Here is a 16520-nt window from a genome sequence, read left to right on the forward strand (position 1 = left end):
GCTCGCTTTCGGCGCCCGTCAAATTCTGTTGGTGCACTACCGGCTTTGTTCTTAACCCCATTGGTAGATGTCTATGCCAGTTTACTGTGCGCCGACAGATTCCCCGCCCTCCTGTACAGTAGCACTGTGCTTTGCGAAAAACAAGTGGAAGCCTTCGGCAATATTCGGAAAGTGTGACGGAATAGCCGCAGATTCATTGGGCCGCGGTAGTTTGATTTCTCCGCCTTTCTTCGTGGAACCCGCTTTTTATTGGTTTACGGAACCCAGTCTCCGCCCATGTCGGCTTGAGCGTGCGCAGTTTGCAATTCCCTCTGTAGGAAAGTGGCGTAGCCCTTTGCTGCATCTATGTACCAGCCCAGCCTTTGTACGTAACTTACGCACTGTGGGCTGGAGTGACAAAGAGCGAGCGGAGACAGACGGAGAAGGAATAAAAAAAGAAATTCAGAATTTGTGGAGCGGTATCGGCTAGAATCGTTTGCGGTTTTCCCCCCACAAGTAAAGGGGTCTCGATGGTGGCGTTTCGACCCGTTATATCATAGGTTAGGCTTCAGATTCTTACTTCCGCGTTTTAGAACTGGACGCGAGACTAGGTCTGTTCTGCCAATTTCATTTTTACATTTGGGGATTTGAAAAGATTTTTTTCTTCATTTGAACCGTTGGCCGAGCCGAGCAGAGGGGAGCCGCCATGGCAGGAGCAGTCGGATCGCTGAGTCTCCACCTCAGTATATGAAGGGTTATGGTGCGGTGCGACATTTACGAAGCGAAGAACGCCGTTAGCCAGCGCAATTTAGACCATGATTTCTCTATTTTAGATCAGCGATAAGACCACGGACAGCGTCACGAAACTGCACGGCGCTGATTTTAATATAAGGACGCAGGAAAGGGCCGTCGGTAGGTAATTGAAAACGGGCCCCCACCTCCAAAGGCCTGGCGATCCGGTAGATCGAGCTGTCCCCGGTAACGCTATAGATGCCTATAATCTAATGTTCAAAAAAGAGGATGATCTGAAGAAAGAAGAAAGCTGTTGGACGGATATATCCAGCTAACGAGAGCATTCGGGGAAGGGCTGACGGAGGAATCTCCCCCTCTCTTTTATGCATTAAATAACAGATTGAACTACTATCCGAATAACGGAGGACAATAAATACGAATCAAACCTATAATCGACGTTACGGAGTCAAGGGACAGTGTGGGTTTTTTTTTCTTTTTTTCTTTTTTCTTTGGATCGGAATATGTCGGGTCGGCCCAGAACCACCTCCTTTGCAGAGAGCTGCAAACCGGTGCCGCAGCCCTCGGCCTTCGGGAGCATGAAAGTTAGCAGTGAGTATTCGTGCGATCCGCCGTCGTTTCGTCTCGGCTACCGGTGCCGGTGCCCAGCCTTTATCAGGGTCAATACGATCTCCTCTTGGTGCTTTTCCTTTCATCCAGCAAGTGTCACCTTTTTATTTATAAGGGATTAAGAGACCTGCCACCCCTTGAGTTGGGACAACTTAAATGGGCCCCTTTCTTTTCTTTCTTTTTTTTTAACCGTGGTGGGGGATCTGCCAATGCAAGACTGAGGCGCTGAATTATCAAGATAAACCTTACAGCGGAAGGTAGTAGATGACCATCTCGATTCCGGTTGCTAATGGGTGACTGGCCTTGTAACTTCTTTACCCGTTATTTTAACCCGCTTAACTAGTTAAATGTGCTGTTTATTAGGAAGGTAATACCGAGGCTCGTTGTTCCTCTCTAACAATCGGCGATTGGTTTCGAGATAATTCACGTTGTGGACGAATATCTGAGGATAGTTCGTTTTCCGCTGGATTTTAACGTTCATGCTACGGGGAAGGCAGTCTGTGGTCATGACAGCTGGCGTCCGGCGTGTCTCATAACACCTGAAAACATACACTATATGAGTATTATATGACTTTTCTGGGTTGCTCTAGCCGTCCGTGTCAGTTTTTCTTGCTGACTGGCATTAATACTTATTTCCGTGGTTGCGATCATGTTCTCTGCGCATCCTTAGGCGTGCTGTCGACTTACAATAGGAACCAGTGCGACCCAGTGATGTACTTTAATATGTTGCCTTTCTACCGAAATTCACATTTTTATTTGGGGAAAATGTCACCTGCGAAGTCGGCGTGTGTGACATTTAGTTCCCTGGACACCTGTTCAGCCTCCCGTGTAGCGGTGCTTAAAGATGGAGCTCCGCTGCTCGGGTCTTGGGGCCGTGGGGGGGGGGGGGGTTGGGGGCTGTAACTGTCCTTGAGAAAACGTACTTCATCAAAACACCCTGCTGTTCACGTTTACGTCTCTATGGATAAAATCGTTGACTAAACATAATAGATAAATACAATTGCTGTTAATCGGTGTTTCGTTTCCTGTTTTCTGAGTCCACCGTTGCCAGTGATGACCCCCCTGCACGCAGCGTTGTTTGTGGGCTTCTGGCTGTGCAGTCTTCAGCTTCCCACTCCTTTTGATGTGTAAATGCTCCTGTGGTAATAAATGGAGGAGCTGTGTAACTCCGGGCCACCTCTGAAGCATCGAACGGACAGAGTAAAGCTGGGTGTCCTCACCACGCTCCAGGGCCGCCGTCCGCAGGACTTTCTCCCTCCCTGTCACTTTACACGGGAGATTGGCCTGCACTGCCTGCCATTGTGTCCTCTCAATTAAAAGCGTCTGCATATCATTTTGTTCATTGTGTTTTATTGTCTCTGGATGCAGCTTAAGCTTCTATATTCAAGAAACAACAGTTTGTGCGCTTGTGTGTTAAATTAAGATTTATTGTAGTAAATAAAGGCAGAAATTCGTGCATCTGGTCCCCTTCCGACATGGTTTCAGTTAAAGGTATTAAATGCTATTCACTGCTGATATAGCTGTAGCAGTACTGTTTGTGAGGTTGCTGTAGTCACTAAAATAGTGTGTTACATTAAAGTCCAAGTTGCTAGATAAGTGAGATTAATATGAATGGGGAAGGCAGACTGAATGCATCCTGTGCATGTGAGTCTGTGTCAAGAGCTGAGTGCATGTTTTTGGCCGGGCACTGGTCAGCTCGATAATGAATCCGTAGAGGTGCTCGTTCCAGCACTGCAGTGCAGTGGCTGCAACGCCCCCCCCCCCCCCCCATCCCCCCCGTGGTGCACAGGCCATAAATGCTTCCAAGTAGGGGTGTTACTGCTGAATCCTGCATCCTCGCTGCATTCTCAGTGTTGTAAAAACCACCTGTTCAGCTGTTCTCCCTTTGGGTCATTAGGGCAGTTTAAACTTGTCTTCATTGATTTCTTATTGGCTTAACATGGTCACACTGTCTAAATTAATGTTTATTTTTGTATAGACTGTATATTGGTATATGAAGTGCTTGTAAATCTAATGACTAGGGCATTCTTTTTTGTATTGTGTGGTCTGCAGGGGGGTCCTGTGATTGGATGAATCTGGGATGTGTGGCACATTTGGGTGGGTGGAGCCTGGGGTGAGTGAGGCTGTGATTGGGTGTATTCTGGGTGGGCGTGGCCTGTCTGGGTAAAACCTAGAGAGGGAGCTCGCTCACTTGGGAGCACAGGGTGGCGGTGGTGTGTAGCCACCTGACTGGGGCATGTGGGAGGGGGGGGGCAGCTGAGATGACAGCCTAGACTGAAAAGTGGAGACAGAGGGAGTAAAGGAGAAAGGCAGCTCAGCTGTGTCTTAATTTCTGGCGCAGACATGCTGGTTGGGAAGGGGCTGAGGAATGACAGTGATTGGCAGTCTCCATAATGAATGAGGTGACCCACACCCATTAAAGGATGTCTGTTTTTTTTCTCTCCTTCCAAAGCCAGAAGATGGGAATGTGATGGAAGATATACTGTGGGATTTGACCTAGAAGTACTCTTACCATGAGCACTGTGACCGAGAGGGTTGCATGCCTGTCTTTTAAGGTGTCTGGTTTTATTGTTGAGAAGTGCCTGGTTTTTCATGAAGTCATGGAAGTAAATAAAATTATGAAGTCATGTACTACCTCAGTAACTTCCTGTTCTACTCTACAGTTGCATTGTATTGTAGGTACTCTTGGAGATTAACTGACACTTATCCTTTCTGGTGTGCAAAACATAGATGTAAGACCAACATACTGTCCACATTGTAGTCTTGAAGATGGAATGTAAGGATTGGCAACCCAGTGGAAAAATACATTGTATCTTTTTATTTAGTTTTTTCTTTCAGATAATCAGTAGCTTGAATGAAAAGGGTGTGGGGGATTTGGTCAGATGCTATCTAAAAATGCGGCTTTACGCACTGCGTAATCTGTCGTGAAAGCAGCATTACGTAACATAGTTTTTATCTTACGCTCTTATTTAAAAAAGAACTGAAAGACGGAGAGCCAGAACTTCTGAAAGAAGGTACCAGGGTGAGGTTAGCCCTACAAATGAGTTATTTACTACTTGCACTGGAGCCTGCATCCTTACCAAGGCTGATGCAGGTCTTAGCTGGAGAGAAGCGCTCCTGTGGAGAGGTAGTCCAACACCCCAACCGGGCTCGCAGTTCTGTGGCTTGGCTTTGTGGGTTGAGTGTAGTGGACTTGAGGGGGAACCTGGAAGTTCATGGGGAAAACACATTTAGCGTTGGCTGTATTGCCATTTAGCTAGTTTAAGAACAAATTATGGTGCTATTGTTGGAATATATGCAATTAAATTAATGGTTTGTGTTCCTTTGGGTTTGGCCTTGTATAAGAATATCGAAGACACTGGCACATTAGTGGGGGAAAAATCCCCCTCCCCCCCATGACAAACGAATAGCGTCTTCCTTGGCTAAAGGGAACACTAAAGATTTGCATGCGCATCAGGGGCACTGACCCCATGGTGCTGTTTTTTTGGGCCACCCAGATTTTGCTGGTCTGCTAAAGAAATCCCATTGAGACCAAGAGGCGAGTTACGACCTGCTGTGTTCTACGTGTGGCTGCAGAACCCCAGTGGGGCAGAGGCCCCCTCCTCCCCCCCCCCCCCCCCCCCAATAAAAACTATCTAGGTTAGTGGTCCAAGTGTGGAGATGAACAGGTGCTCTTGAGGATGTCGTCTCCCCACCTCCCCAATCACTCCCTCCATCATGTCGCCTTACAAAATGGGGACCACCGGCTGACTCACCTCAGCGTGGGGACCTGCTAACTCAGAAAGCTGTGACTGGCTGTGGCTGTGTCCTCATTCTCCTGGTGTCCCGCAGAGATCTGCGTCACATGGTCACGTCAAGTGGGCTGCCAGCGATGCTGAAGGGAAGGGAAGCCCCTGCTTTTGGGTCCTGTCATGATCTAGCCCATAACCTGCTGCGCTATTAATAATGCTGCGGTTTACAGGCTTCTGTATTTGCCAGTTCTGCCCTGTTGACCTGTAACCCTGAACTGAAAGCTTACATCTCTTTAGACACCCTCATGTAGTTCCCTTGGGCAAATGACTGAGCTTGAATTGTTCTGGTGAGGTTTTTTTTTTTGGCTTCTGAAACAGTACGAACAAGTCACCTTGGATAAGCTAAGCAGCCAGGAGCTGCTGGTGTCTCAGAAAAAGCTTCCGGTTCCCCATCGACCTGCTCACCCCCCCCCCCCCCCCCATTGTTGTTTTAAAATTTCTCAATGGCAAATGTTAGTCTGAGGCTGTGCGTGCGAGAGATTGATGGTGGCGCATGTGTGTGTTTTTGTGCCCTTTCTGTGCCCCGAGTTCCCTCCCCCCACGCCATGAGTTGTCTCCAAGCACCGGGCCACCGTGCAGCGAGGTGTCGGGTCACGCCAGTGGAATCACGGGAGTTTGTGGGCCCTGCTGCTCAGATTTTATTTTTGTCTGCACCTGGGTACAGACTCATTTGTGTCCCCCTCCCCAGCTGCCACATCACAGGTGTCGCTCAGCTGTCTCCTCCTCCATTTCCAGCCACACGTGTCCTTGTAGAAATTCCCGGGGGATGAAGGAGCGTTCAAGCCAGCCATTCTCACCCCGGGGGTTTGAGCTATGCCTCTCACCCCACGGACCCACTTGGTGCAGTGCGTACTCTTTGCTGGCTTGCTGCATCCTGATTCAGAGGAAGGAGCAGAGAGAATCCTAGTTCTCCAACTGGGTCCGGTCTTTGCCCATAGGTCTAATGTCTTTCAATATGATTGGTCCAGGGTCTGTCCTGTCCTGTTTTTCTATGATAACATCATGACATGCATACATAGAATAACTCCACTGAGATACGGATGACTGAACCTTTGACCAAAACATCACATATTTCAAGAAAGTACCAAAAGTATGGTACTTGAACGTGTTGGTTTTCCACTGGCATAGAAACTGGTAACGGCGTGAGATGACATAACGGCGCGAGTTGGGGTATTTTGTACTGAATTTGAAAGATGTCTGTCGTATGTTATAAAATTGGATGATATTAACATTGCGTGTTACCTGTAATTCATACGTCGCTAGTCAGCTGGATTAAGATCAGCCTGTTTCTTACTGTCAGTTCTATACGGACATTATAGCACAGGGATTTTAAGTTTTGCTAAAACAATTTTTGCCAAAAGTTTTTACTCTGTCATAGGAGAAAAGGTTTAGCAAGTTTTTGTAATTTTAGTGATTATTCCTTTTCAGGATTATCTAGTATAGGTTTAAAAATCAGTTTAAAGTTTTACCTCCGCTGCTTTTGCATGAACGCTGCATGCGTTCTCCGAGACGATCATAACCATTTTCATCCTTGCTGGATGGGTTTTTGAGAAATTTATGTTCACTTTATAAATACCCCAATATTTATTATGGTAAAATAATACTGTCCTGCCCTAGTATATTATACAAAATACTTTCTTGTCATGCCATCCTGATCTTATATGTTTCATTCATTTACATATCCGTTATTATAATTTTATTTTTATTTTACTTCATTTATCGTTCTTTTCTGAGTTCGCAACTCGCAACTATTTTTAAGACAGCAGCTGTGTCGTGTTTCAGAAGCAGGCTATTTGCATAACTAGTTGACAAAGACAGGGTTTCAAGTCGCACCCCAAAGTACCAAAAAAGTACCCCAGTCGGTTTGGCACTTTAGGTCCTGGAATTTTTGGTACTGGTACTCGACCAGAAGTCAATGGAAAAAGGCAAGTGCTGTACCAAAAGTACGGTACCTGGTGAGGTGGAAAAGCGCCCTTAGGCTCTTGACACATGAGACATTGGCGGTTCCCCTTAATGCTGCGTCAGGGCAAGATGTCTATTTAACTACAGCATGTCAACCTGTTTTATTTCCCACTCTGGTCATGTTTGTCTCTCAAGATGCTGTTATTTTTGTTGGAGAGCCATGAGTAGAGTGAGAGTATGCATGTGCACAGGACTACATCTTCATTAAATATCTCAGAGTTTGCGGTTCGCCTGTCGGTTCCGTCAGATCTGCTGTTGGGTGGTTCCCGGCATCTCCCAGGCTTGTTTGACTAATTGGGATGAGCCTTTTTCCAAGCCTGGTCTTCATTCTTTTGGTCTAGCCAAACTCTTCATTCGCTGTCATCGTATTGCTGTTTTGAATTTAATATTTATATTAAAAAAGTGGACTTTCATTAAAATCATGCCGAATTAATTAAGCTGAATGCAGTTTCTGAAGATACTGTAATTATAATAGTGAGTATCATTAGCACAGTATTACTCTTAAGTCAAAGATGACTGGTTCTCTTGAAAGATAATGGATTAACTAAAGGAATAATTAATCAAGGTAAAATAAACAGGCATGGGTATTATATTGCATTTTGGCAAAGTGGTCACACAAGGTGAGCATATTAGCATGAATGTCCTCAGCTGACATTTTCTGTCCCCCAGTTTGAATTCATTCGCAGTTAAAAGCTCAGCCTGCATCAAAAGTAGCCTGGTGAGTTGTGGCCATTAGGACTGAGAGACAGTGATCCTTGTGGTAAGATTATGACAAGTTCGATATTAAGGATGGCTAAGCCAGTTTTTTTTTTTCTCTGTGACAGCTGACTTGACAGTAATAGTTTTAATCCTTCTGTCGATTACATTAGCATTTGACGTGCTCGGAGGGGCAATATGGGAATGAAGCGAAGGCTCTTCCTCACTCTGTTTGCAATGCCGTGGTGTCAGTGGTGTTTGCTTTCACATGGTGACAAGTGTTGAGTCTGCCTGCCTGCATGTCTGTCTGCGTGTCTATTTACATCCTTCCCTGGTAATTATGTCGGAGCTCTTGGCTTTTCATTCAGAATTTCTATCCTTGTGGAGTTTTTAAGAACTCGGTATGTAAAAGACTGGAGGGAAGCATAAAACTGGTCCGGAACGCTTAGAAGTTACTTATCATTTTTCTGTTTGGAAATGTCACAAAAGTATTGGGACACCTCTCCATTTCACCTACAGGAAATTTTATGACATTTCATTCTAAATCCATAGGTATAAATATGGAGTTGGTAGCATATTTCCAGCTATAACAGCTGCCACTCCTCTGGGAAGGCTTTCCACAAGAGTTTGGAGTGTGTCTGTGGGAATTTTTGATCATTCATTCAGAAGAACATTTATGAAGTCAGTTGGACGTGAAGGCCTGATTCGCAATCTCCGTTCTAGATCTATGTTTTCGATGGGGTTGAGGTCAGAGCTCTGCGTGGGCCAGTCAAGTTCTTCCACATCAATCTTTGACCCAACCATGTCTTTATGGACTTTGCTTTGTGTCCTGGGACACAGTCATGCTGGAACAGAAAAGGGCTCTTTCCCCAAACTCTTCTCACACAGTCTGAAGCATAGAATTCTCATCTGGCATTGCATTTGGTAATGTGACATTTGCATGCAGCTGCTTGGCCATGGAAGCCCATGGCATATAGTTTTTGCACTGGGGTTATTGACAGAGGAAGTTTGGAACTCTCCAGTTACTGAATCAGCATAGTGTTGGCACCTTTTACACACTATGCACCTCGGCACTCAGCGACCCCGCTCTGTTACTATGGTCTTCCACTTCGTGGCTGAGTTTCTGTTGTTCCTAAATGCCTCCACTTTGCAATAATACTCCATGGTCAACTGTAATTGGTATCTAGCAGGGAAGAAATTTCACAAACTGACTTATTGCAAAGGTGGTACCCCTTGACAGCACCATGTTTGAATTCACTGAGCTCTTCAGAATGACCCATTCATTCATAAATGTTTGTTAACTTGACTGCTTGGCTAGGTGCTTGATTTTTTTTTATGCACCTATGGCACTGGGTCTTAAACACCTGAATTCAGTGATTGAGAGATGTGTCCCAATACTTTGCCCATATAGTGCATTTCATAAACCATTAACGATAATGAATGAATGAAAAAAACGTGACATCAAGTTATGTGGATCTAACGGAAGTGGAGCTGGTTACACTACTTGTAAGCATTGTTGCCCCCTACACACCCTATGTCCATGTTGGGCCTGGCACACGCACAGTCCTTAGACTACAGCCTCTCGATGCCAGCAGTGACTATGAGTTACAGAAACAAAGGGCGGAAGTTCTGGCTTGATTAATTACTGGCCAGTTATATTTCATCATTTTGTGCTCATTATATCGTCGTATTATTATATCATATAATTCGGCATTCCACGCCAGGCTTCTCCGGCATTTCCCGTGTCTATACTGCCAAGACATCGGTGCGGCCGTCTTGTAGGTGCTGCCGTTTCTGTCTACACCCAGCTCAGCGTGTCGTAAGAGGTTGGGGAGCCGAGACGACGGTTAACCTGTCTGATATGACGGAGTCAGTCCATTGAAAGTAGTTCTGCTCTCATTAAATGTCATTTCTGAATTAATTTCTTACTTCAGTCCCTAGATCTTCATTTTTCCATGCAGAGTTTTCATTTGATTGAGAAAGATTCATCAGCATTATTTAAGGCGTCATCTTCCCGTTTTGATTCCTAATTATGCCCAGCTTCCATTTCAGTGGGTATATGACTCTGCTAGGTACATATTTGAGAATTATGGTGCTGCAAACTACAGGGAGACAGGTTGTGTGTGTGTGTGTGTGTGTGTGTGTGTGCTTTAAAAAAAAAAAAAAAAAAAAACATTTCCTCTTTCTTCATAGCTGGCAGCGGTGTTCATTTGTGTTTTTGCAACAGTGACCTGGCTGTACAAAGAGCAGCCCAGACTGCTGATGTGAATGGAGCCTCCAGCTGTGAGCAGCAACTGAGCCACCTTCTGATACACAACGGAGACCTGTTGTGACTATCCTAACCCCCCAGGCTACTGTCCTGTCGGACGGCCGGTGCCTCCTGCTCTCCAGATTATGGCTGCCACGTCAACTTATTTGCACCACATCTGAATACCCGGAGGTGGACTATTGGCACGTTAAGAGATGCTTTTAGGCATCCTGGTGCTCTTTGAGACTCGGGCTTGAATGTCTTGACCCGAATGTAAAGAGGGTCCGGCTTGCTTGTTTCCGAGCGTCTCAGCGCGTCCGAGCAGCGAAAGCTGGAGAGATGGTCCCATTCTCTGCGCTGACTTGTCTCTGCCGACGACTCTCCGTAATCAAAAAAATATGTCGGTACATTCCCAAAATTCTTCCTCCGGGCGCCTCTGTCTCAGCGGCTTCTTGCTGCGCCTTAGCTGCAGGCTTTCAGATAACCTTTCAGGTTGGAGAGCAAGCTTCCGGTGAATGTTAAAAGTAATAGTAATTCACAATTCTGAATGCCCCCGAAAAGTTTTTCTTCTCTCAGTCATGGAGACTAATGTGCAAGCTATTAATTAACCCAATGTGTGAGGTTACCTTACACGAGTTGGGGGGTTTTGTGAAAATGTAAAATTTGTGTGAGTATGTACCTTGTGACGTGTTACTGAGTAATTTCACTCTTTCAGGCCGCTTCGTGCCTCCATAAGATGTAGATTCTTCAAAATCATTCGGCAAACATTTCCTGTACATATTCAGCCACTGACTGCAGTTTTTTTCACAAACACCGGTTCATGGTGACCACAGCGTGGGTTGATACAGGGAGGCTAGATTTGATATTTCGTAAAAAAAAAAATGGGAACCCATTTAAATAACCAATTTCTTAAAAATTATTTTCTTATGTTTTAAATGTATTTCAAAATGCCGATACCATTTTGCACACCGTAAAGGCGTAACGCTTTTCGTCTTCTGCCCACGGTTACCGAATTATCTCTTGGTGGTCTGCGGTCAGCTCCCATGCATGCCTCGCTGCATTGCACCCATCACTAGTGGGAGTCTTCATTGACTCAATCGACTTTCTTCTGTCTCCACTGACTGTACAAGCAAATGTTTGGTCAGGTGGACTTTGAGTTCTGGTTTTGCGTCACTTCTCTGCATACGGGCAGTCAGGAAGCAATCGACTACTAAGAAAAGGAGGTACCTAAGTAGCACTTCTGACATCGAACAGATTTTCTTGTGGTAAAATGGTAACTGGTAAAGTTAGGTTATATTAAAGTTTTTGTCGGCAGGCTGACAGACATTGCGTAGTCCTGTCACTGCATAATGGCTAGCTGCTTGTTTGTTTTTCGTCACCCTTTCATTGAGTATTTTAGTCCTTTATGTCATTCCATAATGATTTGATGGGTGGGTTGTCTCCTCACATGTTCCTGTGTTTCTTGGATACTCTGTTTCTTCATGGTTGAGCTTGGAGGCTCTAAGCTGTTCATAGTGTGTGCGCCATGTGATGGACTGGCATCCCATCCAGGCTGTCCCCAAAGCTTGTGTCTTCTGCTGCCTGGGAACAGCTGCAGGCCCCCTGTAACCCTATCATGGATGGAAGGATGATCTTCTCAGAGATTCACATACATTCACAAACTCTAGGAGCTTATTGTTTTGTCAGTTGCAGTGTCATCTTGGATCAGTAGATTGGATCTTGCCCCGACTTTGCTTTGTAATTAGCCTAGTAGAGGTACTCATGAGTAGTTGCCCTAAAAAAGTGTTTCTATGATTGGAGGAGGGTAATCAATGACCATGACTTGTTCAACTCTGCTGGTTTCCTCTACCGCAGATGTAGTTTGGCTCTTTTTAGGAAAATGATTGCTCACTTTCCTGCTGCTTTGGACAGCTGTAAGAATGCAAGAGGTGTGGGATGTACCTGTGTGAAGGCTGTCAGTGCTTTGTTGGATCTTCACCTCCATTATTATCGGCTGTAGGGATGTAGCAGGCTCTCTCGCGTAATCAGCCGACTTCCTTCAAGCTGTAATTTTCCAAAAAAATATACCTCTGTTCCGTCTGTCAGTCCATCTGCGTGGGATTGCCTGTTCATTGGTGTTACTAGCAACTGCTTCTTTGAGAACCATCGCTCAGTATGTTTACATGGACTGCTAAGTCGAGCTACGGTTATAGCTTGACTACGCCATTTAATCGGACTACTGTCCTTCTCCCGCTATACATGCACGGGAGGGGAATCGATTTATTGACCGAAGTTTCTGACTCCACTACAATAGGTGGCGATATGGCTCCTTTCAGGTTGTTAGTATTCCAGTTGACCTATTACATCATAGATGTGAAAAAAATTCTAAAATTATTGATAGTGGCTGCGTGGACAAATTAAGTGACACGAGCTTTTATTGAGATCTGGTTGGAAGAACAGATGCAACATCAGGAAAGCACAAGAAATAAGTATTTTGTATAATATACTATGACAGTACTGGAATTGTTTTGTATATTGCAATGCAATTTGATTGAAACAAATATTGGGGTATTTATGAAACAAAAAAGTTCAACATAAATTTCTCACGCACCTGCCTAGAAGTGATTGAAACAGCAAGGATGAAAATGATTATGATTTTGTCGGAATGCATGCAGCACTCATGCAAAAGCAGCAGAGGTAAACTTTAAACTCTTTTTTAAACATATGCTAGATAATCTGGAGAAGGAATAAACATTAAAATTGCAAAACCTGCGCTGTTTTTTTCCTATGAAAGAGTAAAAATATTTGAGTGAGACTCCCTGCACTATAATATCTAGTACCAAATAGTACCAAACATGCGATGTTGGTATTAATATTGCACGTCATCCAGTCTTACTACAGGCATTTTTTGAATTCAGTACAAAATACCCCGGCTCATGTTGTGATGTCATGTTCAGCGCCGGTACCAGTTTTTATTCCAGTGGAAAATGAGCACCTTGAAGTAAAGTACTTTTGGTACTTTCTTGAAGTACCAAAAGTACAGTACCTTGTGTAGCGGAAAAGTGCCCTTCAGTTGAGCATGTTTACAGCCCTGTACATTCCGTCCGTATGTGCCACTATTCCTTGTGACTATGGTGTTATCCGAAGGCAGACGACATCGCTGTACGGTGCTGGAGTTCGCCAACAATGCGATCTCTGCCATGCTCCATGCTTCCTCTGTGTACTGGCTTCTTTTACTTCCGGGTCAAAGCCCAGAGGGGGAGAGTGGAGCATGTGCAGAGCACCTAGGCCAGTTTGAGAGCTTATATATGCAAGAGTAAATCGAAGCCCAGTCCCATTGTCTAGTTGTCTTAGTCCGACTTGGAGAAATTTGATTTAGTACAATTTCAGTCAGACTAACATGTTTACATGTACATTAAAAGTCCAGTTTTAGTCTAACACAATAATTCATTTTCCTTAGTGTGCATGTAAATGTACTGACTGAGAGAGGAACCGTGTCATTTAAAACTGATGGGAAGCCATTCTTGTCTGTGAAATTAAAGAAGCTTTATGATGATGTTTTTGCTATAGCTCTGTATTATCGTAGAATTAGGCATCTGTGTGTCTGTGCACTGTTGGCTGTTTCTGGGATTAATTTGCATGCAAACTCTGCAGTAGTGTATCTGTGAAGGGGTAAAACTGCCACTGCCTTATTAATTTTGCAGGTATGCTTTTTAAAAATATATATTGTACACCCACACATCTTCTGAAGGGTCTGAGGTACTGAAGCTCTGTATTTTTCAAATGCAGCTAATTACTCCTGAGTCACTGCTTCCCCAGCCAGTGGCCTTTTCTTCTTTAACTAATCTCCGTGTTTGATACCTTCATGGTTTAATTGATAATCTTCATTGATGGTGAGTCAGTCACGACGCGCTTTGCTCTTTTCATACTTTAAGTTTCTTAAAACGAGGTTTAATTGAGTATTTAGTGCCAGTTTTTATCTGTCTGATGCTTAAACCTACCTGTTTATCTGTGTCGTCTTTGGCTAGATGTAATCTTGCGTAATTTATGTCTGTGGGCTCTATAAGAAGGCTCATTTAAACTTTTCTTGGCCCGTTGTACTCTTTGCTCCGAAGATCATGTTTAATTGTTTCAACCTCAGTTTGGGTTAAAGAGAGTCCTGAGAATGGGTAACCGTCAATGGGGACATCTTTTTGGAAGACAGACATGCAGGCACTGTTCACTTGAAACGGAAATGTAGCCACGTTCCATAGCAGCTTATTCATACGCACATTCATTCATACTTAGTTGCAGAAAAACTGAGCGGCAGTGTTGGTGCTCAGCTTGACTGCCGCAAAAAACACATCTAAAATGGAAAAGGGTTGTCGTGCGATCGATTGTGCAAACAGATTTGACATGAAATAGGAGCAATCTTTTTAGAGACGGCCAAAATCTAAATAAGTATCGGACATGTATCGATCACATATGGCTGATACCTGATCCGTCTAATAGGTCTGGATCGGTGCCAGTACTGATCTGAATATCGGATCGGTGCATCTCTAGTAACGTGGCACTGTTTTGTTAATTGTCTGTAGTTTGTGGAGAAGACATTCAAGTAAGAATTTTGTTGTACTTATGACACTGCTGTTCACAATCAGAAGAAACTTAAACAGCTATAAAATTTTGAAGACGCTGTACACAGAGGAACATGGTATTTTTTTCTCTTGTCTCTGAAAATATTTAATGTTTGGAATATTTTCCGGCTAGTTATTTAGATTAAAAAAAAAAAAACAAAACTTCAGATGCCACTTGAATGCTAACTGTGCTGTATATAAACCCCCCCCCATTTTCTCTGGTGGAGTTATACTTTGGGTACCCATTGTGACCCCCCAATGGGACTCCAAGTGGAAAAGAACAAATGTCACACATCTCCAGGTATACTCCATCACAACTCAAGAGCTGCACCTATGGCGTAAGAAATGGGCAGCTCACAGCTTCAGAATAATAGACATTTCAGACTGAAATATAATATAATGCTAATAACTGCTTGTGGCTGTCAAGAACTGATATGTTTCAATTATAGTAACTGAACGGTTAACTCAGGACTTTTCCCTAGGATTTTAGAATGTTATGTCCTATCCATGCTGGCTAAGAGTGGAATTGTTTTACTGGCAGGTGACTGTGGTCCCTTCATTTTAGGAGATGCTTCTGTCTGTGGTGTATCTGTGATTCTACTGCAGGTGCACTGTGTCTAACCATGTCGGTACTGGCAGCTGGGCTGTACTGCACAATGGCTCCATGTTGTCTGATCCAGCCAAGGAGATGAACAGGAGTTTGGGCTCATGCCCTCCGCTTTTACTGTGCTATTAAATGGCTTCTGTTTAAAGTAGAGAGGGGGACAAGCCTGCGGCCCACTAATAAAAACGCCTCTGGGAGGACTGAATGTCCTCCGTCATCAGGTCTTTAAATTTCCTCCAGGGTCATCGGTAGCACTGTTCCTTGCTCCCTTTGAATAAGGAGCCAGTGACCACACTCCTGCAGTTTGGGATGCTCTGTAGAAGGAAGTGCTTCATTGGCTCATCTCTTACTGATGGAGATTTTGTGTGGAAGCCGGGGGAGGGTCGTGCAATGAGATCATCTCCCTGGGTCTTGTGTTGAGTGTGCTGCACCATGGGGGCACGCAGAAGGCTGCCCTGGCGGTAGGGACAGCTGTATCTCATCATTCAGGGCTGCAGTCCCCTGTCTGCTTGGCTGCCTCTCCCTTTCTGTCGCATTAGTTTATCTGTTTATAGGGGTCTGCGGAAGGGGGAACTTCAAAGCCAGCCCAGCCTCTTAAGTGGGAGGAGCTGTGCAAAGCATTCCCGGACTTGACAGGCCCACTTCAAAGGCCTCCAAGCAATACTGGCCCCCTCCTACCCCCATCTCTCTGAAACGCATGCAGACACACACATACGCACAGTTTGCTGGGTCAACATGCTTCATGTGTCAGAGAGAGTCTCTGGCACAAAGAAAGAGCTATTAGGACTCTGATGACTCTTGTATGAACTCTGAAACTGTTTGTTTTTTTTTGTTTTTTGTTTTTTTTGTACTTTTATTTTTGTTTGTGTTCCGAACCCTTTCACCCTGCTGGTGCTCTTGGATGGTGACATGGCTTGAAACCCATCCATAAAGGACTTGTTTTGCATGAATCTGTCCACCGCTGCTCCTTCTGGTGGTTAGGGTCATGCTACATGGTCTATTTACTAAAAAGTAGCTGGAATAGAGTTGGCTGGACAAGATGTTTTTGGAGAAAATTTATTGCTTTCAGGATTCCCAGCCACCCTGTCTTCTCACCATTTGCTTTCCTTTCACCAGAAACAGAAAGCCTCCCGTACCTTTTCTCATTTTGCAGCGGGAAGCGGTCTTTGCCGTTTCTTTTCTCTGTCTGTTTATTTGGAAATCCTTAGATAGACTTACAGAGGTTTCGCGCTGTATCTGACTGAAATGGTGACGTTTCTTGTCGGCTTTGCACATTTTCCTGGCTGGGG

The 16520-nt window shown here is 44.6% G+C and overlaps 1 protein-coding gene across 7 annotated transcripts in view; it reads left to right on the forward strand.

Annotated features, from left to right (window-relative positions):
* Window positions 1–317: 317 nt before the first annotated feature.
* The window catches only part of LOC125710202 (glycogen synthase kinase-3 beta), a 46663-nt gene continuing 30460 nt past the window's right edge, over window positions 318–16520 (forward strand). For 6 of the 7 annotated variants that reach the window (XM_048979657.1, XM_048979659.1, XM_048979658.1 and 3 more), the window contains exon 1: window positions 318–1320. In XM_048979657.1, coding sequence (XP_048835614.1) covers window positions 1233–1320 — 88 coding nt within the window. In that variant the 5' untranslated portion in view covers window positions 318–1232. The remainder of the gene's footprint in view (window positions 1321–16520) is intronic. The other variant, XM_048979664.1, reaches the window with a different exon arrangement.

This window comes from Brienomyrus brachyistius, chromosome 16 (genome assembly GCF_023856365.1).
Source record: "Brienomyrus brachyistius isolate T26 chromosome 16, BBRACH_0.4, whole genome shotgun sequence".
NCBI lineage: Eukaryota > Metazoa > Chordata > Actinopteri > Osteoglossiformes > Mormyridae > Brienomyrus > Brienomyrus brachyistius.